Source organism: Halichoerus grypus, chromosome 7 (genome assembly GCF_964656455.1).
Source record: "Halichoerus grypus chromosome 7, mHalGry1.hap1.1, whole genome shotgun sequence".
Classification (NCBI taxonomy): Eukaryota; Metazoa; Chordata; class Mammalia; order Carnivora; family Phocidae; genus Halichoerus; species Halichoerus grypus.
In genome coordinates, this window is record NC_135718.1 from 54,537,068 (window position 1) to 54,562,909 (window position 25,842).

The window sequence follows — 25,842 nt, forward strand, 5'->3', positions numbered from 1 at the left end:
TGGCAGAGCACACATGGCCATGTCTTCCGGATGGAAATGGGGCTTCATCGGCTAAGCGCACTCTTGGTTCAGAAGAGTAAAAACTACCAAATAAGAAGGTGCAGAATCTCTACACCGTATGGAAAAACGCACCACCTGCCCAGAAGTCACCAGTGCGCCGCCCGTTCACACTTCTGCTGCTGGTCCAGTTGCAGAGAGGACAGAGCATTTTACACTGCTCAAGAGCATCAGGACCATAGACTTGGATTTAAGTTTCCAATGCCCACTGCAGAATGAACTGCAGTCTTAACTCTAGTAAACTACGCGATACCTCAGCAGATCAAGAAGGAAAGTTTATACATTCCAAAGTGAACTGTGGTTTTGACAAGTTTGAAAAAGAAAAGCAGAGGCCTCTACTTACAAGTTGGTTATCTCACTTATCTGAAATCAAAACAAAGATCGTAGTGTTTTTAAACGAAGTAAAATGTTTTCCTGAAGCTAGGTCTAGCCCTCCTCGGTTATAGGTGAACGTCTTTTTTTTTCTTAAGATTTTATTTATTCATTTGACAGAGAGAGAGCACAGTAGGCAGAGAGGCAGGCAGAGGGAGAGGGAGAAGCAGGCTCTCCACCGAGCAGGGAGCCAGACGTGGGGCTCGATCCCAGGACCCCGGGATCATGACCCAAGCCAAAGGCAGCCACTTAACGGACTGAGCCACCCAGGCACCCCTAGGTGAACTTCTTTATCAGAGTTGAAACCTAAATACTCAAAGGTCATGTCATGCATCCAATTTCCCTCACGAGACTATAAACTCATGACAATGGGGACCAATCCGTTCATGACAATATTCCAAGCACCCAGCCTAAAGGCTGACACTTAACAGAACCTCAACTAACATTTCTCAAAGCCTGATCTGACTCTCAGTAAACCATGACCAACATGGGCACATCATACCCGTTAGGCTATCTTTTGATGACATCTAAGAATGAATCATTTCAGGTGCGTCTGGGTGGCTCAGTTGGTTAACCATCCAACTCTTGATTTCAGCTCAGGTCATGATCTCAGGGTTTTAAGATCAAGCCCCACATCAGGCTCTGAGCTCAGTGAAAGTCCACTTGAGATTCTCTCTCGCCCTCTGCCCTTCTCCCCCACCTCTTTCTCTCTGAAATGAATAAATAAATTTTAAAAGAACAAAAAAAGAATCATTTCAAAACAAACCAAAAAAGCCACAGCACTGAGCTACGTGGTTATTTTCTTAGATTTCTCATCTCCTAGAAGCTTAGATAACTTTTTCATTGTACAGGTGAGAAAACTGAGCCCCTAAGAAGACTAAAATAATTCACCCAATGCCATCCATTAGTATCAGCTGATAAAAAGTAAAACTTTGCAGCAGCAACTTCTTGCTAGACACATCTCCAAAGGCAAGGGAAGCAAGGGCAAAAATGAACTGTTGGGACTTCATCAAGATAAACAGCTTTTGCACAGCAAAGAAACGGTCAATAAAACCAAAAGGCAACCAACAGAATGGGAGAAGGTATTTGTAAATGACATACCAGATAAAGAGCTAGTACCCAGAATCTATAAAGAACTTATCAAACTCAACACCCAAAGAACAAATAATCCAATCAAGAAATGAGCAGACAACATGAACAGCCATTTCTCCAAAGAAGACATCCAAATGACCAACAGACACATGAAAAAATGCTCAACATCACTTGGCATCAGGGAAATACAAATCAAAACCACAATGAGATACCACCTCACACGGGTTACAATGGCTAAAATTAACTAGTCAGGAAACGATAGATGTTGGCGAGGATGAGGAAAAAGGAAAAAACCCTGCTACACTGTTGGTGGGAATGCAAGCTGGTGCAACCACTCTGGAAAACAGTATGGACGTTCCTCAAAAAGTTGAAAATAGAGCTACCCTATGATCCAACAATTGCACTACTGGGTATTTACCCCAAAGATACAAATGTAGTGATCCAAAGGGGCACCTGAACCCCAATGTTTATAGCAGCAATGTCCACAATAGCCAAACTATGGAAAGAGCCCAGATATCCATCAACAGATAAATGGATAAAGAAGATGTGGTATATATAAATACAATGGAATATTACATGGCCATCAAAAATTGAAATCTTGCCATGTGCAACGACATAGATGGAACTAGAGGGTATTATGCTAAGCAAAATAAGTCAATCAGAGAAAGACAATTATCATATGATCTCATTAATATGTGCAATTTAATAAACAAGGCAGAGGATCATAGGGGAAGAGAGGAAAAAATGAAACAAGATGAAACCAGAGAGGGAGACAAACCATAAGAGAATCTTTTTTTTTTAAAGATTATTTATTTATTTATTTGACAGAGAGAGACACAGCGAGAGAGGGAACACAAGCAGGGGGAGTAGGAGAGGGAAAAGCAGGCTCCCCACGGAGCAGGGAGCCTGATGCCGGGCTCAATCCCAGGACCCCGGGATCATGACCTGAGCCGAAGGCAAACGTTTAACGACTGAGCCACCCAGGCGCCCCCCATAAGAGACCCTTAATCATCCGAAACAAACTGAGGGTTGCTGGAGGGGAGGGCAGTAGGGGGATGGGGTAACTGGGTGATGGACATTGGGGAGATTATGTGTCGTAATGAGCACTGGGTACTATATAAGACAGATGAACCACAGACCTGTACCCCTGAAACAAATAATACATTGTATGTTAATTAACTGAATTTAAACTAAAAAAGAGAAAAGAGAAAAAAAGGAAAACTTTCTACATTTGTGCATTTGGTGGAGTTAACATGAAATGGAATGAGAGAGAGGGATTTCTGGAATCTCCTATAATACCCACGTAGAGGACAAAAACACCATTGGCTACAAAACCCCAGTGGTCAGGAGTTACATGGAAGATTAGCTGAGAGAAGTTAGTCATACTGTGATTCAGAAAGTCTTCAAGAAACACGTGCCCATCATCCACGAAGTAATGCGCTGACTTGGGCACAGGACGCCTGCCTGTTCGTAGCCTCTGCACTTTTCTGCCAAAGATGAAAACGCTTATAGTGGAGGTCAGCTCTGCAAATCAGCGGCTCGCCCTGTGGTCTAGCACAAAACCTCAGACTGTCACATGAAGAGCCAAACAAGCTGTGAAGCAAGTCAGGAAAGGACCAGCAACGTCCAAGTCTCCAGTGTGTCAGCCTCTTACTAAGGTCCAGTAATGACCTACACAAACGGATTTCCAAACCCCTAGTCACCCAGCACACACGCTCTATTTTTAGTCCAATAACTAATCAAATCAACATCACTGTTTGTTGGGCAAACAGCAGTGTACTTTTGACTGTAAAAGCAGGAATACCTAAATTCTACTTCTAATTTTTATTTCTGATCCCCAAATTCTGTGTCTAAACATGCTACTAACCTCCCATTTCCTTCTACTCTCTGCGCCCAAAGGAAAATGGAATTATGAAATGAGAAGATGAAAGCTTCAATAACTACTTGTAATGTTAGCTTCTTCCGACATTTATAAAAACTCTCGCTGTAATATATGAGAAGCATGTCAGAGAATAAGAGGAGAACACGGCCTGCTGCGAGAATTTTCTTTCAGACCCAAAGGCCTTTGCACAAGCCAAGACTGTTCCCCAGGGCAACAGAAGTTCTTTCAGTATATGAAATCACTTCTTACCCATTCTAACTGAGGCAAATGAAGTTAGTAACAGGAACGATAGTTCAGACTGAAGAACAAAGAACGAGAAGAGCTTAAGACCTTGGCTGGGAATATGCTGCAGACTGCCCAGCCACGCAGCTCTGTCTTCTCATTTCCAACCTCTGAACTCCGAACTTTTTTCACCAAAAGCAGCTCATCGAGAGAGAGAGATGGAGAGAGACAGAGACTGAGAGGAGTAAGAGAAACAGAGAAACTCAAATTACCCCAGAGGTCATCACTAGTTCTCTTGTAAAAGTCTGAAGTATTAGAAAAGACTAGGGATCCCAGACTCCATCCTTCTCCCGATCCCCGACACTGTAGCAATGCAAAAATACCCCTGGGGTTAGACTTCGGCATTCAGATGAAACACTGAACCTACCTCACAGCTGCTTTCTCTCCCCTGGTACCTAAAAGAAGGAAGAAACACAATTGCAGAAAGCTGCAATAACAACCATCAAACAAGGAAACAGAGAGAATCCAATGCAATAAACTTCAAATACTGGCAATGAAAAAAAGAGACAAGTTACTAAAGCACAGAAAAAAGCAAAACACACTCCCTAATCCCTCCTCCAAGTCCTGAAAATTGTCCAGCAAGCCAGCAAAATCCTGAGGATTCTCATTAATACCCGCCAAATCTTCAGAGAAGCAAATGGAGGGGGGCTCCTTATCTTCCGCTCAGTGAGTGGTAGACATGGCAGCGAGGGAGAAACAGGAAAATGGGGAGAGAGAACATTGGGACCGACCCCTCAAAGTCAAGGCTTCAGGGATCCAGGACGGATTAAAGAAATAATCAAAGCCCAGAGGGTCTTACTGTCTTCCAACTAGGCAGAGTAAACTCTAATAGGTAACTTTTAACAAATCTCAGAAGAAGAGACCCAGATATCCTAATACAGGTGGAACCAAGAGGCCCTCAAGCAAATGCTCCCAGATGAGAAATCAGCCAGCATGCGTCGGAACAAAATAGAATGTTCTGATGAGCATGAGCCACAGTGAAAAAAAATGGCATGGTAACTACGCAAACACACAGAAAGAAAAAAAGCAGCATGCATAATAAAAGCCTAACTCAAAAGGTAACAGTCTAAGGGGGACTGTCATCACTAGAGGACAACATGACAAGAACACAAATTGAAGAAAACAAGAGCTGAAAGACTGGACACCAAAACAAGAGAATGAGACTGCAGACCTAAAACACAGAGTACCAAATGACCCTGATAAAGGATTAGTAAGGACACGAGGGACAGAATAAACACGGCCGAGAATAAAGATCAGGACTTAGAGGAAAGGTTTAAGGCAAGTTTAGTGAACCCAGATTTAAAAAAAACAGAGACTGAAAGATCACTGCCTCTCCACACCTGTGTCCCTCTGGCTAGACACAGATAACCAAAAGGTGTTCGGAGAAGAAACATGGGCATGGTCGCCAATCTGTGAAACCGTATTCTCTAAGACTAGCTGAGCAGCCTTGGAAGAAAGTGGGGAAGAGCAGATCCAGAGGGAGAGAAGCTGTAAAGTGTACAAAGTTCACATGGAGAAGAAACAACAACAATCATGGAACTCCTATTTCTGGCAATATAGATTAGACAGCTTGGGCAGCCCACCCTCCCCTGGGAAACAACTAAAAATGCCTCGTAAAACATTGAAATTTATTTTACATCCACCACTGAGCTTATATAACATAAAGGAATATACTAATATACTGAACCCAAACAGAGCAAAACCAAGAATCCTAGCAGATAAGTGAGTGCCAAAGCTGGTTTCAACTTTGACGGTTGTTGCCGCCCCCAGAAACCACCAACCCCCACCGTGACAAATGAACAGGAGGTAAACTGAGGGCCTGCCTAAGGTAAAGAGTCTAACAGGAGACAGCTGGAGAACCTGGGACTTACACCCACATCTCAGGGTAACAAGAAATTAAACCCCACTGGTGCAGCAGAAGACAGCAAGAAAAATGGCTTTCTCAACCCTGACCTGATGCTCTGGTAAAGAAAAATAAGGATCTCTCAAGAATGGCTCACAAGACAGCTTTGACGTGGGTCTGCAGTGTGAACTCATGCGCCCTCTGTAGGATGAGACTGCACCCTGAGCATCAGACTCAGATGGGTTCCCGTGTGACAGCATCTCCCAGCAAGGCCCCGGCAACTGGCAGAAGTCATTACATAGCTTCCCTGCAAGAACTTCACTTCAATCTAGACCTCACAGAGAAGTTCCCAGGAAGACGCAAAAAAAAAACAAAACAAAAACAAAAAAACGTCGCAAATACAAGGATACAAGCCAATATGAATGAAACCAGCAGAAACAGATAGGTAATAAGGCTCATGAGTAACAGCATTATCAGACACAGAATATAACATAACTACAGGCAATATATTTAAATAAACAAAACATAAGCCAAGGAAAGGAACGCTAAAGAACCACCATGCAGGGGCGCCTGGCTGGCTCAGTCGGCAGAGCATGCAACGCTCGACCTCTGGGTCTTGAGTTCGAGCCCCACTTTAGGCGTAACACTTACTTAAATAATAATAATAATAAACAAACAAACAAACAACTTGAGCAAAAACCTAAAAAAAAAAAAACGAACCACGAGGCAGATTAAGACAAAATTCTCAAAAATGAAGACTACAGTAAATGAAGTTAAAAAAAAAAAGCCAATGGGGGCCGCCTGGGTAGCTCAGTTGGTTAAGCAACTGCCTTTGGCTCAGATCATGATCCCAGGGTCCTGGGTTGAGCCCCGCATCGGGCTCCCTGCTCGACAGGGGGCCTGTTTCTCCTTCTCCCTCTGCTGCTCTCCTGCTCTCTGTCTGCCAAATAAATAAAATAAATAAATAAATAAAAGCTTTAAAAAAAAAAAAAAAAAGCCAATGGAGGAACTCAAGTGCAGAAGAGACACGGCTGAAGAGGGAACCCACGAAACCCCTCTACTCATCTCCCGGCTCCAACAATGAGCACCTCACAGCCCGTCTTTCCTCCACCTGCACACACCCCGGCTGCCACTGCTGCTGAGAACACCAGCTGTTTTAACAGCTAATTACACACCAACCAGATGCGTGGTAGCTCTTCTCATTCCAGCCCTCAGGTCTCTCAACCTCTTCTGTGCTATCTCTCTGGATGTTATTCCGGTTAATTTTGTGTAAGTCTTATTCTATAAATTGGACTTCGGAGCCATGTAAGTATTTTACATCGTTCTAAATGAAACAGGGCTCTTTGGACAAATGGCTGAGTTGGGGTCTGGAAATGCAGAAGGTAACCCTGGAATATTTCATCAAATAAAAATTATTTTGTCAAAAAAAAAAAAGGAAAGAAAGGAAGCTTGCAAAGACCACTCGAGTCATACAAAAGAACCCAGAGGCCAAAATTAAGAGGCTCCCACTGGTCAAACGGGCTAATGTGAGCATTAATCAGAGTAGCAGCTGCAGTGGGTTGAAGCACATGGAGTAGTCTGTAATTTTCCACCCCACTGTTGACTGACATTTGAATTACTTCCAGTTTTCAATACCACGGACAATGCTACTATGAATATCCATCTATCCTGATACACACGTGCCAGTTTTTCCAGGGTATACCCTGAGTAGTGAAATTTCAGGGTCATGAGATACCTGTTTCTTCAACTTACCTAGATGAGGCCAAATTGTTTTGGGGCTGCTTAACTGATGGTCTCTTAAAAGTTCACAGAGTCTATAGCGTAGGAGAATACCTACGTACTGTAAGTATACTGGATGGATCAAAGAGAGAGGGGGAGAAAGAAAGCAGCAGACACAGCAGATGTGCAAAATATTTAGTTACTGAATCCAGGGTTTTATATATTCTAGCAACTTCATGTTTAAAATGTTTTAAAATACATGGGGTGCCTGAGTGGCTCAGACGGTTAAGCGTCTGCCTTCAGCTCAGGTCGTGATCCCAGGGTTCTGGGATTGAGCCCCGCATCGGGCTCCCTGCTCAGTGGGGAGCCTGCTTCTCCCTCTGCCTCTGCCTCTCTCTCTCTCTCTCTCTCTCTCTCTCTCTGATTCTCATGAATAAATAAATAAAACATTAAAAAAAAGTGTTAAAAAAATGTTTTAAAATACAAAACGGAGGAAAAAATATCTTAAAAAATATACAATAAAATGTTGATGCTCTAAAAATTCCAAAAGTTAACACTTTTACATTGCTGTTAATCTGGATCTTCCTACCAATAATCACATATTACTTGTGTAACAAAATGTTTTCAAGAAACTCTTCTATTTTAAGCGAAACACATAGGCCACCTGCATCTACTTACACATCCACAGGAATCTGGCCCCCCACTGAACAGGGAACAAGCTATCCTCACAATCTCCGCCTCGATCTTTCGCAGTCCCGGGAAGATGTCTGGATGCAGTGGGTTACTCCATGCAAAATCTCCGTAAGCCTGCAAAGAAATGCACACAGATATGAAGTAGAATGAATAAATACACTGTATGGGACAAAGAATCATGCACTAGACAGAAGTTTCTAGGTACCAGGCACAACACTAGAAACTGGAAAAATGGTAAGATATGTGTTCCCCTCTAAAGAAGATCAAAATACAGTGGAAGAGAGACACATGCAAATAAATTATTTTACAGTGTGGTGAGAGAGGAAGTATAAATGTGGTTAAAAAGCACATACTAAAACAACAAACAGACCCAGTTTGCAATCTTAGCTTTGCCTATTACTTCTCGCTGTGTAATTTTAGGTCAGAAAACCTCTCTGAGGTTCAGTGTCCTCATGTGCTCAAGGGGATAATCATGGTACCTACCTGACAGGGTTCTAGCGCTAAGTAAATAACATAAGGCATGCCAAGTCCTTAGGAGAGCATCCGGCACAAAGGAGCTATTGTTCTGAGTGTGATACCAGAAGCATGCCAGTGATGGAAGGAGCCCTAAGGAGGGAATAACAAACAGCCCGACAGGTCTGATGTCTGTACAGGCAGAACCCTGAGAGATCAATAGGAATTCGACACTTAGAACAGGTGGAATGAAGGAGGGGAGGAAAACATGGTAAGAGTGAGGTGCATTCAGTGAAGAGGAAAGATGGAAGTTCATGTTTACATGGGAAAGTAACAGAGGTGGTTGAAAAACACAGGTGGGAGCCGGCTCACCACAGGGCTTGCATTTTCTTTTCTTTTTTTTTTTTAAGATTTTATTTATTTATTTATTTATTTATTTGAGAGAGAGAGAGAGAACAGCATGAGAGGGGAGAGGGTCAGAGGGAGAAGCAGGCTCCCTGCTGAGCCGGGAGCCCGATGTGGGGCTCGATCCCAGGACCCCGGGATCATGACCTGAGCCAAAGGCAGTCGCTTAACCAACTGAGCCACCCAGGTGCCCATGGGCTTGCATTTTCTGCTACGTAAGCAGCTTGGGTTTTATTCCGTAGATAGTGGGAAGCCACTGAAAGATTTTTAACCCAGCGAAGTAAGATCAGAGCATTATGTCAAGATATAGCTAAGTCAAACCTGTAGTATTTAGTAAGGTAGGAGCAGTTTCCTAGTTATCATAATCAAACACAAAGACCTTAGGGATTGTTAAGTCCAGTGCCAATTTTATATGACAAAGTGGGGTTTAGGATATAAATCTCATTAGCTATAGGCAACTCTAAAGTCAACAAAAAATGAGAATTATTTCAATTATAAGTGAACCTACTGCTCATTCTCAGATCCTTCGATCTGAGACTCGGGTGGTACAGGAAATGATGAGCAAGTGTCTATTCCTCCTCTCTTCTCATCAAAGTATGTCTTGTCATTAATAACTTCAAATGATGGGGGACTGACTACCTTTCCTAGTAATCTGCCTTCCACACGGGGCACCTATAAAGCCTGGAAATATAAGTAATATCGTACTTTTTTATGGACTGAAGACATCTCGGACAATATTATCTATATTCACCTATATGTGGGTAAAGAGAAACTTATTTTTAACAATAAACTTTCGTTAAGTAATTTTTTTTTCTTTTTTAATTGCAAAAGTAAGGAGAAAAACTGAGGTGGTATGAAGGGCACAGACCACACACACTGCCTTGGGGTGCTGGCATTCACCTTCACCAGGAGCTGGGTGAGCTCTTCCGCCCCGCTGTACACTGCTCCGGAGGCTTTCCCCTCCTGCCAGAAGATGTCTGTAGAGAAAGTTAAGATCACTGGGTCAGTAAGCAGGAACTTGCCCAAAATACGAAGCAACACCTCTGGGTACAAAAGAAAAAAAAACTTTTGAGTGGAAACCCGGAGGTAATCTTATATTAAATCAAGAAAAAGAATTCCAATAAAGACCTATCACAGCAAAATAAAGAAGAAAGATCTTCCATTACTATCAACAACAGTGTGAAAAAGATATTAACAGAAGCCAGGTATAATCTAGTCCAATAATGATGCTGTCATCATCCCCAAGGGTCTTCTACCAGTAGAAAATTGTTCCTTGATCTATACTCATTTCCTGGTCTCTGTATGGCTAACGACTTTTTTCGCCCCTTCCTATCCAGTCAAAGGAAGTGTGAGAACTGTTATGAGCAGAGCTGGCAGGGAAGAGCAAGGCAAAGTGTGGAATTTCAGTACACTACTGTCAGAGTTGGGAGCCAGAGAACTGAATCCCTGACCAGACAAACCACGATGATAGACTGTCAACACCCTGGTTTCAAGGGCACCCCGCCACGAGCCCGAAACCTACCCACAATTCCACTTTCTGTCTGAGGTGCTTCTCCCAAGACAGTCTACGTTGTATCAACGAATCTGCTGACGTGGGTATCTCAGATACAACATGGCTGTGCCCTACTGAGAGTGCGCAGTGACAAGCCACTCCAGAGACACACTAACTGAAAACTGTCGCTGCAGGCTCTACAAAGCCATTATCTTCAGCTCCAACAAGAGAGCAGAAGATTGAGTAGCAAACATCCAGACAGACCCCTCATCTCAGGCAATCTGCCAAGCTCTGGCTTGATTCCAGTAGGACTTTCCCTCTTTCCTTACAGGACACTGGACTATACCATGCACGTCTTCAGACCAGAGGCCACCAGCCTTTCAAAAATAGAATACATGGTTTCATTTCCTGTTATTTTACTGGTGCTATTGACAATGACTTGGAAAGGAAGGGAAGGCAATATGGCGGCAGCAACGTGCCCTCACGATCATAGAAATCTTTAACATCCAGGTCTCGGGCACCTGGGTGGCTCAGTTGGTTAAGCAACTGCCTTCGGCTCAGGTCATGATCCTGGAGTCCCTGGATCGAGTCCCGCATTGGGCTCCCTGCTCGGCAGGGAGTCTGCTTCTGCCTCTGACCCTCCCCCCTCTCATGTGTTCTCTCTCATTCTCTCTCTCTCAAATAAATAAATAAAATCTTTAAAAAAAAAACAAAAACAAAAACAAAAACAAAAAAAAACATCCAGGTCTCAGAGGGCTGATCCCTGCTTTACATCATCTATAAATCCTGGACTGCAGCTAATTTTGTACCATCCAATGTCAAAATCTCAACACATGTCAATTAGAAATTTTTAAGTGTATTTGTTGAAATGCAATGTGGTATCCTGGATTGGAGCCTAGAACAGAAAAAAGGACATTAGTGGAAAAACTGGTGAAATAGGAATAGAATTTGCAGTTTAGTCAACCACTGTTTCGACAAATGCATCACAGTCACTTTAGATGTTAACATCAGGAGAAGCCAGGTAAGGGGTGTATGGGCAATCTCTGTATATATGAATTTGCAAATTCTCTACAAATCTTAAATTATGACAAACTAAAAAGCCTATTTTCGAAAAGTATTTGCAATATGATCTAATTTGTAATAAACCTGTGTTTGTGTTAACAGCCAACATTATGGGGCGCCCGGGTGGCTTAGCCAGTTAAGCATCTGCCTTCGGCTCAGGTCATGATCCCAGGGTCTTGGGATCGAGCCCCACGTCGAGCTCCCTGCTCAGTGGGGAGCCTGCTTGTCCCTGTCCCCTCTGCTAGTGCTCTATCTCTATCTCTCCCTCTCTCAAATAAATAAAATTTAATTTTAAAAAAAACAGCCAACATTTATTGAGCACTTACTATATGCCAGGTATTATACATTTATATGTACGATCTTATTTAATCTCTGTAATCATCTTTTATTTTTTTTATTTTTTATTTTTTTAAAGATTTTATTTATTTATTTGACAGAGAGACACAGTGAGAGAGGGAACACAAGCAAGGGGAGTGGGAGAGGGAGAAGCAGGCTTCCCGCTGAGCAGGGAGCCTGATGCGGGCCTCTATCCCCCATGACCTGAGCCAAAGGCAGACACTTAACAACTGAGCCACCCAGGTGCCCCTGTAATCATCTTTTCAAGTAAGTTGTATTATCCCCATCGTAGAAAGACAGAGACCAAGACATAGCTTAAGTAATTCACCCAAGGTCACACTTTAAGTGGCCCAACTAGCATGTGAATCCACGCTGATTCCATGGGCTACACTCTTTTTTAAAGATCTTTTTATTTTTTTATTTTTAAGTAATCTCCATACTCAACGTGGGGCTCAAATTCACAACCCTGAGATCAAGAGTCACGCACTCCTCTCAGCCAGGGCTACACTCTTTTTTTTTTTTTCTTTTTTTTAAAGATTTTATTTATTTATTTGACAGAGAGAGACACAGCAAGAGAGGGAACACAAGCAGGGGGAGTGGGAGAGGGAGAAGCAGGCTTCCCGCCGAGCAGGGAGCCCGATGCGGGGCTCGATCCCAGGACCCTGGGATCATGACCTGAGCCGAAGGCAGACGCTTAACGACTGAGCCACCCAGGCGCCCCAGCCAGGGCTACACTCTTAAACATTAAGCTACTTGGTATATTTATCCTTCCCTTATGTGCTCATGCATACATACATATCTGTATGTGTATGTATGTTTATTACACAAAAACACTATTAAGATTCTTACATATATATATCATGTGTTTATCTTGTGATGATGGGATTTTCTTTTGTGCCTTTGTGCAGATTTCACAAATTCTGTAATGAATCTGTATTTCATTCTTATTACATATATTCTCTCCTTAAGAAACAAACTTATCTGTTTTATTCAGGCTTACAAAAGGAATTGGGACCAAGTTCCACTGTCTCAGATTTGTTTGCTTTATGGATGGAGGATGAATTTAAATATAATTTTTATGATAAGAAATTGAGCCTCTGAGACAGGATGGATATATAAGTTCCAGGGATGAAGCACTCGTAACCTATCGACAGTAAACAATGACCAAACCGGCCACGCTGGGAAAGCAAGCGGCTTGAGCTCGCCCGGAATCCTACCCATAGAGCTGTAGTCCTTGAGCTTCTCCAGAACTGCCGACGCGCTCAGGCCTTGAGAGGGCAAAGCTTTCACATACTCTTTGTCCACTTTCAGGAACGACATGTTCTTGCTTATATCATCCTTGGTCTTGTTCACCTTCTCTTGGATCTCCAAAGGTAAGAAAGACAAAGTTAACAAGGAGATGGAAAAATACAGGCCAGGGAGCAGAAGAACCAGTTACTACTCCAAGTCAACAGTTCAGGGCTGGGCGCCACACCAGTGCTACAGAACGGGGATGGTATTGTTTTTGTAAACAGATATGGGGACATTCTGGCTGCTCAGCTATTTTCTGGCATGTGCGGCAGGCTCTTAGAAGTCTGAAAAGTCAACTTCCTGTCCCAAAGTCAAAGATACATTCAACCCCCCCACCCCTTTCCTCTGCCATGTCGACATCGCCCCTGCTTTACTGGGTTTGCACGCACCACTGTCTGAGCGCAGTATGTGGACGTTATCCGTGTCCTGGCAAGCAGCCAGTGTGTGTGCTAAAGAAACAAAGGTGGAGCCACGAACGGTGGCCAGAAAACAGGCCAAGCAGCAGCAGCAGCATTCTGGTGCTCGTGCAGGTGATGAGCTCCGTCACCAGACATGCACGGAGCATGCCCAGAACGCGGACAGCCTGCGCGAGTCGCCACATGCGTGTGCGAGACACCCCGGGGGTACTGGGGAGACCGCATTCGATCTCCTGGGGCTGTCCGCCGCCTGTACTCTTTGACCCTCAAGTGCTAGGGGGGAGCGACAGCCCCTCTGTACAGTTTATCAACGATGGCTGCTTCTCCGTCGTCCTCTTCCCTCACCGCAACAGCCTGTGCTTTCCCTCCCTCCCTGGGTGCCGAACTACCCCTGTGGGCCAGCAAGACACAGCGAACAGAACACACTAGGCAGTACGAGTGAGAACAACTTCTGTTCTCACGACGCTTCCTTGTAGCAGCAGACACAGAAAATGAAAGTCAGGTAGTGGAAAGTACTGGGGGGAACAGAACAGAGTTTAAAAACACAACAAAACCCAGCAGGGGCCGCTGTCTACACTAAGGGACTGTTGGGGGGTAGCCTGGAAGAGTGGCATTACAGGGAGACAGTTTCAGCGACCCATCTGTGAAGGTCTGAGGCCCACGATCTGACCCCAAACATTTCGACTTTCCCATCTCTAGCCCTGGAGGACGAGAACACGAGAGGAGCCTGCTAGATGCGGCCCCCAGGGAATCTGCAGGGCAAGCCGCCCCGCGAACCACGCCCGCAGGTGCCGCAGGCAGGCTCCCGCAGGCAGCGGAGGTCCGCCCCGCGGCAGTGGGAGGCATGTGATGGGCAGGAAAGTATTTTTAAAAGTTGTACGTGGACTATGCTGCCTAAATGGTGAGCACGCAACAGGAACAAACCACGGAAGCCAAGCTTCTGCGCCTAGACTGCTGCTGTAATAAGACAGAAGAGCCACAAAACGATGGTGAGTCGCATCAGAAGGCACACAAGTACCTTCCCCCCAGTGCCTGCCTCAGGGCCTCTATCAATTTTAATTTCTTCACAGCGTTTATTTCAAAATGAAATTCTTACATATTTGTTCGTGTATCTATTTTCTGTTGTTCCTAGGAAAACGTCAGCTGTGCAGAGCGGGGATTCGGTCCCCGGCACCCAGAGCGGTACCTGACGCGGAGCACGTGCCCACGACCCGTGTGCGGAGTGAGCGAATGTAAGGGAACGAATGAGACAGGGACACACACACACTTGCTCGAAATAAAGAACTCTGGTCTCTGAGCCTCAAAATCTGCTTCTAAAAAATGACAGGTGATTACATAGTTTCTAAGTGCCTTCCAATTCTGTTATTTTATAAATTTCAGTAAATTTATAAATTTCAGGGTTCTGGAACCCTAGCATTTATTTGTCCCAAAATCTGACACCGAAGGAGAAATGTGTGAAGAAAAAGAGCAGAAAAATACAGGGAATGAAAAGGAGAAACGCTAGTATCCTTTGAGATCCAGTCCACCCTCTATAGCCGCCCTCTCCCTACCCCTTAACTCTAGATCGACTCAGGGAGATTTCATTTTATGGCTTAAGATGAGTTAGGGTCAAATAAAAACCTATCTACTCCCATTCCCCTTTTCCACCCCAGTAACTACTTCTGCTTCCTTATAGGAAATGAACCTGAAAATAAATACACAGTTACGGGAGAGTTAGCCCAGGGTCTGAATGGATTTTGGTCAAAGGCTAAGGATGACTAACATCTCTTCTGGTTTGGCCAGGAAAGGGGAAAAGGGAAAGGGAATTGAAAGCCAAAAGTGAAAGAAAGCTTGAAGGAAAGCTGAGGGGCAGGCAGGGCACGGGGGGAGCCGAAGACATCAGGGCCAGTGTGCCTTCCTTGCAGCTTGCATGGGGCCTGCCCCATTTATCTCCTTCTGTGATAAAGAGCCGGTGGGAAGGGTACAGAGGTGACTGTCCTATCCTCAGCGTGGGTGAGGGGACAGAGGACACAGTGAAGGGAACATACTATGCTGCAGACAGATACAAAGAGCAAGAGATCAGGGCTCTCTAAGTTTCTAAACCTGGGATCCGCCAACTACAGCCGACCGAGATCTGGCCCCTGGCCGTTCTGTAAAGGAAGTTTCAGTGGAACACAGCCAGGCTCATCCTTCTACCTCTCTATCACCCTGACAGACATGGTATGGCCTGCAAAGCCTAGAATGTTTCCTATCTGGCCCTTCACAGAGAAAGTCTGTCAACCCTGACCTAACCATGTAAGCACCCGACCCCCAGACACTTAAGTCAGAGCAGCCAAATATTGCTGTAAAGCATCATGCCACTTCGGCCAGCTTTTCTAATTGCAAATTCTGCCTTTAACAGACATCACCTGTCTCCTTTGGGCAAATATGTTGGAGAAAGGGTTAAGTGTGGTTTCTTAATCTTGACACTTCCAACATCTTGAGCCAGATAATTCTCTACTGGGCCCTGCAGGATGCTTAGCAGCACCCTGGCCGCGATCCACTAAATGCCAACAGCACCCCCCTCTAGTTATGACAACCAAAGCTGTCCTCAAACACTGTCAGATGTTCCTTGGCGGGGGGGTACAAAAATCACCCCTCGTCCTTGGGAATTCGCACTAGGTTCAGTAAATAGAAAGAAAGAGGTCATGACCATGGGGGTGACGGGAGGGCTGGAAGTTATACACAGATTCCACTTACCTTGCGACCAATAATAGGCATCTTCCTGATGAGCTTAAAACATCTCTTTTTAAACCTTAACCATAAGCCTAAAAGAAACAAAGGGTTTTGTTATCTATTCAAATAAATTCCCACGGATAATGTATGAACTACTCAATGTGCCTCCTGCAATCTCACCTGCCTTCTGATCACAAAGGTAGTTTCTTTCTATTTTAAAAAACCTTGAAATTTAAATTGCCAAGTAATATATTTACATGGTTCAAAAATTTAAAAAAATTGGGAGGCCTGGGTAGCTCAGTCAGTTAAGCGTCCGATGCCTGGTTTCTCTGCTCAGGTCATGATCTCAGGGTCCTGGGATCAAGCCCCGAGTCGGACTCCACACTCAGCACAGAATCTGCTTCAGATTCTCTCTCCCTCCTCCTCTGCTTCTCCCCCTGCTCATGTGTGCACGCGCTCTCTTTTTCTTTGTCTCTCAAATAAATGAAATCTTTTAAAAAAATTTTTTAAATTAATAAACACACGCAGAGTTAAAAGTTTCTCTCTCATCTATTCCCCAGACTTTCATCCTACCCTCAGGTAAACACTACTACTATTCACTTCTAGAAGAGCTATCTAGAATTTCTTTATGCTTATACAAGCAATAATAAAGATAAAATCTTATTTGTCCCACCCACCTTTTAAACAAAAGGTAGCATACTCTAGTACTATACTAGACCTTGATTTTCTACTTAGGCATATTCTCTTAAAGCTCAGTGCTTCCTCATTCATCTTTATTTATTTATTTTTTTTAAGATTTTATTTATTTGAGAGACAGTGCACGAGATGGGGGGAAGACAGAGGGAGAGGGAGAAGCAGACTCCCTGCTGAGCAGGGAGCCTGACACAGGGCTTGATCCCAGGACCCTGGGATCATGACCTGAGCAGAAGGCAGACATTTAACCAACTGAGCCACCCAGGCGCCCCCTCATGCATCTTTATAGCTCCAAAGTAGTCCATGATATGGATGTATCATAACTAATCTAACCTGCCCCTTCCTGATGGACACTTGGGTTATTTCTAATATGTCCTATTACCAACAACAGTGAAACAATAACCTTGCAGCACATACCACATACCTGATGGCATGCCTACAGCATGAATTCCCGGGAACAGAATGCTGGTTAAATGACATATGTATTTCAGAGCTGTGGACCTTCTCAAGGTTTTAGATGCCTAACACCTCTCTTCCCTCCCCGAAAACAAATGACCAAGCCATGCTTTTCTTCAGGATCTATGCTCTAGTCTCTCAGTCAACACACACCCTGACAACATTTCAACATTTTTTGGGCTTAAAAGGCCTTCGGTATCGTGGACACCAATCAGACTCCCTTCTGTCAGGCAGCGCACAGGACAAATACGGAGTTCTGATCCTCTCCACTGCAATAATTATAAAGACATGGCATCTAAATAGACCATCGTAACTTTGAATGAATTTGCATTCAGTATAGAAGGCACCAGCTACAATCCAAAGGCAACTAAGGATCAAGCATTAATAACCTGCTGAAGGCCACGGATCACAGCAGCAACGGAGCAGGGATTTAACTGAGGTCTTAATCTTCCTAGCCCTAAACCCCCAGGACTCTATGCTGCTTCAAACACAGAACAGAAATTCTCCGTTATCCCAAATGAGTCTATAAGGAATCCAGACCTAGCTTCTGTGCAGGCAGGAAATGAATATGACGTTTTACCACATTCTAGGAGATGGAGACATTCCAGCTTCCCTGGCCAGTGGAGCACTCTGCAACAAGCGCAGACTGTCTGTGCCCCGTTAGTACTGACTACATGATGCCTTGCATCTTTACTGGCTGCAGCCCTGCCTTTCCCCCTCGCCCACAGTGCCTAGCGCTAGAGTCAACGCTCCGTAATGTCTGGGACAAAACCAGGGAACTGATACCCACACTGAATAAGAAGACAAAGGGATTGAGATCACTTGTTTGTAGTTACTTTTTATTTAAATTTTCGAGTATTTCCTTTCAGTCCTACGTTCTGCACATGAAACACATAGCTGCGATCTTATAGTATGGACAACGCTGTGCCCTCTTGTCACAGCATTTGCTACATTAAAGATCCTTCCTTAAAAAGTTTTTTTAAGTATTACCATAATAGGCCATCAAATGAGTATAACGTAGCGTTGGATATTTAAGCTGCTTATTATTTGACCATTTCTAATAATGTTAAAGCTGTAAAGATTCAGAAAACTTCCTTATTTAACAGATGAAGTAATTAACTAATGAGGAAGAATAAGGTTGAAAACTCAGTAAATGGGAGTCACTTGTCCAGAAGTACAGTCATATGGCTAGGAGGAGGAGGACAGAATAGACTGTGTGCAAGCTGTGAGATTAAACAGGACAGGTAAAAAGAAGAGAATACAAGATCAGAGATGGAGAAATTAGAAATGAAGAGATCATGTGGTCATGACCTAAAACGATGATCTCAAAAGTAAAAGTCCCCTGAGGTACAGAAAGAAAAGTAATCAGTGTTTATTGCAGTGTTTTAAGGTAATAAAATAGGAAACGCAGTGTGAGGACACCAAAGCATGGCTCTTTACAGTTGACAAATTCCTTTCACACAAACGATGCCTCTCAATACTCACATTACCCTATGAGTAAGTAAGGCGGGTGACACTTAGGCCTATTTTACTATGAGGAAACAGGCTAAGAGAGTTTAAGGGTGTTGCTCAAGGTTTCACGGCTAGAAACTGGGAGAGTGTGTCACCTCCTCCCACCATATAACTCCGATTCCTGTTCATGAACTATGGACAATCCCACAGTTAAGTCAACATCAAGGAGTAACGATATGCGCTGATATCGCAGAGCAGAATTAGGGGCGAGATAACACGGCAGAGAGCTGCTGACCCCTGCCCATGCTCTCACCCCCATCCTCCTGCCGCTTCCAGTTCTTAACTGCCCCAGTGTCCATCCTGTGTTCCAGAATTATCTCTCATCTTAGAAGCGTATTCAGAGTTTGAAGATCAGCAAAATTTATCACTAGTCCAGACTTTAAGACTCCTCTGGGGCAATGTGCTAAAAATAACTCGACTGTTCAGTGATGAGGACAATGCCTCTCCATGAGCAAGGTACTGAAAAAATGGCAATGCTATCAAAGTTATCTCCCATCCAAGTACTAACCAGGCCCGACCCTGCTCTAGAGGGAAGACATTTTGATCGGTGTCTAAAATTCAAGTTAGAAGTTACAAAATAAAAAAGTGTATTGTGTGTACATGTGTTAAACTATAGGAAATTGCTGATATTCAAAAATGTTGACCTACAGAAATGACATTTTGTATGTCTGCTTCGACTGGATTCAGATATAGAAAAAAGACACATATGTGTAAATAGTGGTTCGCTCTAGAGAGCAAGCTTTTCATTTCGTTCTTATGGGTTATTGGTATTGCGTAATTTTCTGCAATGAACATGTCCTACTTTTGTAATAAGAAAAAACATATTAAAAAGGACTTAAATAGCTCAGAGTTGGGCTTACAAAGATTTCCATGGCGCATACCATCAACACATCGCTACTGGTAATTTTCTCATGGAATGCATGGAGACCAGCACATTCTGTTTGGAACAAGGCAGCTAAGTAAGTACCAGGGCCTCAGGTGGTTGTGCTTCTACTACCGGGTGGGCAAAATGCACACAGGCACCGTGGCCCACAGAACTAAAGACGGAAGTCAATACCTAAAGTGAATACTAATCATAGCAAAGAAATATAAATCTCAAGATCTGTAACCTTACGTTGGTTTTAACAAATGCACCACCTTAAAAGGAAAAGTACACAGAATGGTGGCCAGCAGGAGCTGGGGGGGAGGGGATCATGGGGAGTTATCGTTCCATGGGTACAGAGTTTCAGTGGGGGATGCTGAGAAAGTTCTAGAGATAGATGGTAGGAATGGTTTTGCAACAACGAGAATGTACTTAAAAATGAGTAAGACAGTAAATTTTATGTACATATATTTTATCACAGTAAGAAAGAAAGGAAGAAAAGTCTATTTATTGCTACTCCTTAGAGTCCTCTGGAATAAGTTACTTCACCTGGAAGGACAAGATGGAGGGCTTTCCAGAGCAGAAAGATACGGGTTGTACCCCTTTCCAAACCACAGAGCAGATGCAGCAGAAGGGTTAGTTATCAGAGTTTATGAGGAAACCTTGCAAGGACTAGGAAGAGGAACTGAGGACAGGGTTTTTACAGCTGGAATGGACTAAAATGTAGACAGGGCAATCAGGTCTCATTCCCACCTACATTAAGTGCAATGTTTACTATGCCTTAACTGCAACGGTTACTAGAACGGCTCAGTGGCTATCTGCAGGGTAAAGAGATGAAACAGAATCTGGCTTCTAAGTTAACCTTCCGGGGTGGGGGTGGGGGGCAGAAAAGCAGAAAAAGTACAGTTAAAGAGCCCCTTCAAACAGATGTTATCAGGGAAGCAAACAGTCATGGCCATTAAAATTTGTTTAAGAACAAATGAGACATGACAAGTGACTCTCTTCAATGTTAATGGTTTTTCATCCCCAGGAAGTTAACTCTGGTACCCTACACTAAGGGTGGGGAAGGGGTGCAGAGGAGAGTTATCAAACACCCACCACCACTCCTACTTTACTTACGAAGCACAACCTGCAGGGGAAACAATTCACAAGGAGGGAACATGCAAGCCGGTCTGGCAGGGGAGGAAGGGTGCCCAGGACCTTAGGAAGGATGGAGGACTTACAGACTCCTCACTAACAGACTTCTCACCTTCTTCTGCACTCCCTGAGAAGTGGCCTCCTCTTCCCCACGTCAGTTTGGCTCCCTGAGTCACTACCCAGGAAGTTCATAGTGCGCTGTCCCCTGACATCAGAAGTTTAACTCCAGGAGGACAGGGACCCTGTATGACTTCTGTAGACATCCCCAGAGCCCAGCACAGTGCCTGGCACACAGCACATACTCACAGGGTCACTGCATGAGTGCTGTTCCAATTTCACATAATCTGTATTGAAAAGATGGCCTAAAATGAACGCAATGAATTCCTGCTTGGGGAACTCCAGGGTATACAATTATGTCCTAGGCAAGAAACTAAACCTGAGAAAGGTTTAAGCCATGCTCTGAGATACCTGTGGATCCTTACAATGACTAATTTCTCAGGAAGCTTTTATGCAAGCTGCAACTCCAGAAAAATCAACAAAAGCAGCTATAGATACATTAGAGTAGCTATTATAACTTTACGTATAGAGTCCTACTATAACTTTATGGTCAGAAGAAGACAATGTCCCACTTCCCATTTAAATAGATTTTAAAAATCAGAACCAAACCAGAAGGCAAGCAATTAGTCCAATCCATGAGTTCTAAAGCTGGTGAGATTCCACTGTACCTTTCCAGAGGAGAGGGGGCAGTATACTTACTCTCTGGCTGGAAGACAAAATCATATGCCCAGACTATCAGCAGGGTGCACAGGACACTCCAGGCAATGAGCTGCCAGGGCTCATACTTGGTGCAATGTCCATTTACATAATTCTTGGCCTTTGTGCAATATACTTCCAAAATCTCAAAGTAGGGCTCAAAAGCCTTCTAGAAATACAAGAGAAAAAGAGAAACATGACATTCAGAGAGAGAAAAGTCTGTTCTTCGTTTGTTCCTCTGCTCTCATTTTTCAAGGGCAAGGCCACTCATGATCTGGCCCCACCCCAGCAATAATCTTATCTTCCTCCACAGTCCTCAAAGCTTCTGCTCCAGTGGTACACTGCCCCTTAGAGTCAGGTGGACTTTGACAAGGTTGCTGATCTTCTGCCCAGTCTATAAAATAGAAGGTTCAGCTGGATCATCATTTCAGCCCTGAAGCTTTTCTGTGCCTACAGTATTCATCGTCCCACTCTCTTAACTCCAAAGAGCCCATCCTACCCTCCTTCTCTACTCCATTTGAAGCCTTCCCATCCTCTAACCCAGGGTCAGCAGATTGTTTCTGTAAAAGTCCAGAGAGGAAATGTCTCAGGCATCACAGACCAGCTGGTCTCTGTTACAAGGATCAACTCTGCTTCTGCAGCACAAACACTGCCCCAGCCAGCGGGAAACCAATGACTGTGGCCACGTTCCAACAAGTTAATTATAGATGTCAAATCTATATTGCATAGAATTTCCCGTATCACAAAATATTCTTTTTATGAAAACAATTTTAACAATGTAAAATATCATGCTTAGCTCACAGGCTCTACAGAAACAGGCAGCAGGCCAGGGGTAGCCCATGGGCCACAGTCTGCCAATCTTTGTTCTCACGCCCAGCTGGACTAACAAACATTTAGAGCCGGAGACCATATCTTATCACTATGTGTATCCCTAGCAATAGCCAGCGCAAGCAAGAAAAAAGTCCTCTCCCCTGATCATTTACCAGATACCCCACTCATGAGAATGAATCTCTCCCGTTAAACTCTCCTCAAGTCTCCCCTTGCGCCTCCCCACCGAGCCCAGCAGCAGGTGGCCTGCACTCAGCCTACTCATCTGTTTTTACCTCCCTCACTCCATGCTTGAGTCCTTGAATGCTGATCAGATCTGAGTCATCGCTGCAAGCCCCCACGGTGGCGGTACAAAACAGGTTCATCTGATAGTTTGTTCCTCACTCACTTATTCAGTGTTTACTAAGCATCCTCAGTGGTTAAGGCATTAAGTTGGGGGAGCCCTAAGGTAAACATCACAAGTTTCTGCTCTCACTGAGCTTACAATCTAATGGGAAAGGTGTGTGTGTGTGTGTGTGTGTGTATGCACAAACATACACATGAAAACATACACTAGCAGACACATACATGAACAAATAATTCAAATTCTTCAGGATAAAAAGTATTTAAAGGGGCGCCTGGGTGGCTCAGTCAGTTAAGTGTCTGCCTTCTGATCAGGTCATGATCCCAGGGTCCTGGGATTGAGCCCCGCGTCCAGCTCCCTACTCAGCGGGAAGCCTGCTTCCCCCTCTCCCGCTGCCTGCCCACCACCCCCCCATCATGCTCGCTCTCTCTCTCAAATAAATAAATAAAATCTTTTTTTAAAAAAGTATTTAAGTAAAGTGCTAAGAGAGACCACTAAGAAAGGCCTGTCTAACTCTACCTGACAGGAGACGGGGAAGATATTATTAAAAGGGTAAAAGAACTATCAAAGAAAATTCTCTTGGCAGAAAAGTTAAGAGAAAAAAAAAGTCATAACCGGGAAGAGAGAAGAGGAGCTATAAATGCATAAGAAAAGTCTAGGAATGGCAAAAAAGTTCGGTGTAGTGAGAGCAGCGATGGGGACAGGGAGCTACATGTGTCATCCGTGCTAGACCCCCAGCACACAGCGCGCTCCATGAACACCCGGACGGTGGTGGCGACCGAGCGTGTGCGTGAACACATTAATCAGAGAATGGAGGCTGGCAGAAGTGCACTAGGTCCAGATTAAAAATGGTCTTAAAAAAAACCATGGAGAGTGGGAATATAATTTGACAGGCATTTTTTGTAAAGCAATTTGTCAGTGTTTACTGGCGTTTTAAATGTATATTCATTTTGACCCAGATATTCCACTTTTTGGTATCTACATGCTTTTCAATACATACAAAGAGACAGGTTCAAGGATATTCATTTCAGTCTTCTTTGTAACAGTGAAATACAAATATCACAAATGTCCATTCAAGGACGAATGGTTAAATAATCTATAATACACACACTTTATGTATTCATACTATGCACCATTTTTAAAAAGATAGATCTAAATGAACTACATAGAAAAATTTCCAGAACACAGTGTTGAGTGTAAAAAAAAAAAAAAGCAAATTGCAGAACAACAACAGCAAACAAAAGGTTGTTAATCAGGAGAATACATTTTTTTTTTTTTTAAAGATAACTTGATGGGAGATGAAGGAAAGGAAGACAGAGGTCAGAAACACAAATCTCAGTTAAGAGGACTGCTGAAACAGTCCAGGGGAGAAACAAACTAGGTTTGACCTTAAGCAGTACGACACTGGGGCTGAAAAGCAGCACGGATTAAAAACCCTTTTTGGAGTATGGAGGTTCCTCAAAAAGTTGAAAACAGAGCTACCCTACAACCCAGCAATTGCACTACTGGGTATTTACCCCAAAGATACAAACGTAGTGATCTGATGGGGTACGTGCACCCCAATGTTTATAGCAGCAATGTCCACAATAGCCAAACTATGGAAAGAGCCAAGATGTCCATCGACAGATGAATGGATAAAGAAGATGTGATGTATATACACAATGGAATATTATGCAGCCATCAAAAAACCCGAAATCTTGCCATTTGCAACGACGTGGATGGAACTAGAGGGTATTATGCTAAGCAAAGTAAGTCAATCAGAGAAAAACAAGTATTATATGATCTCACTGATACGAGGAATTTGAGAAACAAGACAAGAGGATCATAGGGGAAGGGAGGAGAAAAATGAAACAAGATGAAACCAGAGAGGGAGACAAACCGTGAGTGACTCTTAGAATCTCAGGAAACAAACTGAGGGTTGCTGGAATGGTGGGGGGTAGGAAGGATGGGGGGGTGGGTGATGGACATTGGGGAGGGTATGTGCTATGGTGAGTGCTATGAATTGTGTAAGACTGATGAATCACAGACCTGTACCTCTGAAACAAAAAACACATTCTATGTTAAAAAAAAAAAAAAAAGATAGTAGGAAGGGAAAAATGAAGGGGAGAATCGGAGGGGGAGACGAACCATGAGAGACTATGGACTCTGAGAAACAAACTGAGGGTTCTAGAGGGGAGGGGTGTGGGGGGATGGGTTAGCCTGGTGATGGGTATTAAAGAGGGCACGTACTGAATGGAGCACTGGGTGTTATACGCAAACAATGAATCATGGAACACTACATCAAAAACTAATGATGTAATGTATGGTGACTAACATAACATAATAAAATTAATTAAAAAAAAACCTTTTTGGAGGTGGCACAAACAGCGTTTGCTAACTTCATAGATACAGGAAGCACAGAGTGGGAAGAATAATTCCAAATGTTCAAGTTTAAGTCTGAGAGAGCAGGTGAGTGGTGTCACCACCAACCCCAGCAGACTAGAAGAGAAAGGGAGATTCTGAGATAAAGATAATGATACTGGTTTGAGTTATGTTCCTGTTGGATATCTACCTGTAGTGTTCTAGTAGAAGCATGTAAGCTTAGGAGGACAGGTACTCAACGAATGTTTATTGAAAACATTTCTTCTTTTTTTTTTTTTAAAGCTTTTATTTATTTATTTGACAGAGAGAGACACAGCAAGAGAGGGAACACAAGCAGGGGGAGTAAAAGAGGGAGAAGCAGGCTTCCCGCCGAGCAGGGAGCCCGATGCGGGGCTCGATCCCAGGACCCTAGGATCATGACCCGAGCTGAAGGCAGACGCTTAACGACTGAGCCACCCAGGCGCCCCTACTGAAAACATTTCTATCCTTAGCAATTAGGCTGCAGTATAAGGTCATTAACATCAGGCAAGTCCTTGGTTCCCTAGAGGGCTATCCACGGAAACACAGCTTATCTGCAACCCCCTCTTAGTTCTTAGCCATTCCCCAGAGCCCACTGTTGCTATCAACAACCTCAATCCTACACAGCAGTCACAGTGCCGGTCAGGACCTGGGGAAGACCAGAGGCGTCTACCCATCATCAGAGGTGTGTCATGATTTCCATCATTATAAAGAATCTTCTAGTGTTAAGGCTAGGATAAAACCAAATGGTTAAATAGTGTATACGGGGGGGGGGGGGCACCTGGGTGGCT

General features: G+C 43.8%; 1 protein-coding gene across 1 annotated transcript in view; it reads right to left on the bottom strand.

Annotated features, from left to right (window-relative positions):
• The window catches only part of SGPL1 (sphingosine-1-phosphate lyase 1), a 56,465-nt gene that overhangs the window by 11,986 nt on the left and 18,637 nt on the right, over window positions 1-25,842 (bottom strand). The window contains exons 3-7 of the mRNA XM_036083941.2: window positions 21,505-21,670; window positions 16,113-16,180; window positions 12,906-13,053; window positions 9,699-9,775; window positions 7,926-8,054 (exon numbers count right to left, since the gene is read on the bottom strand). Coding sequence (XP_035939834.1) covers window positions 7,926-8,054; window positions 9,699-9,775; window positions 12,906-13,053; window positions 16,113-16,180; window positions 21,505-21,670 — 588 coding nt within the window. The remainder of the gene's footprint in view (window positions 1-7,925; window positions 8,055-9,698; window positions 9,776-12,905; window positions 13,054-16,112; window positions 16,181-21,504; window positions 21,671-25,842) is intronic.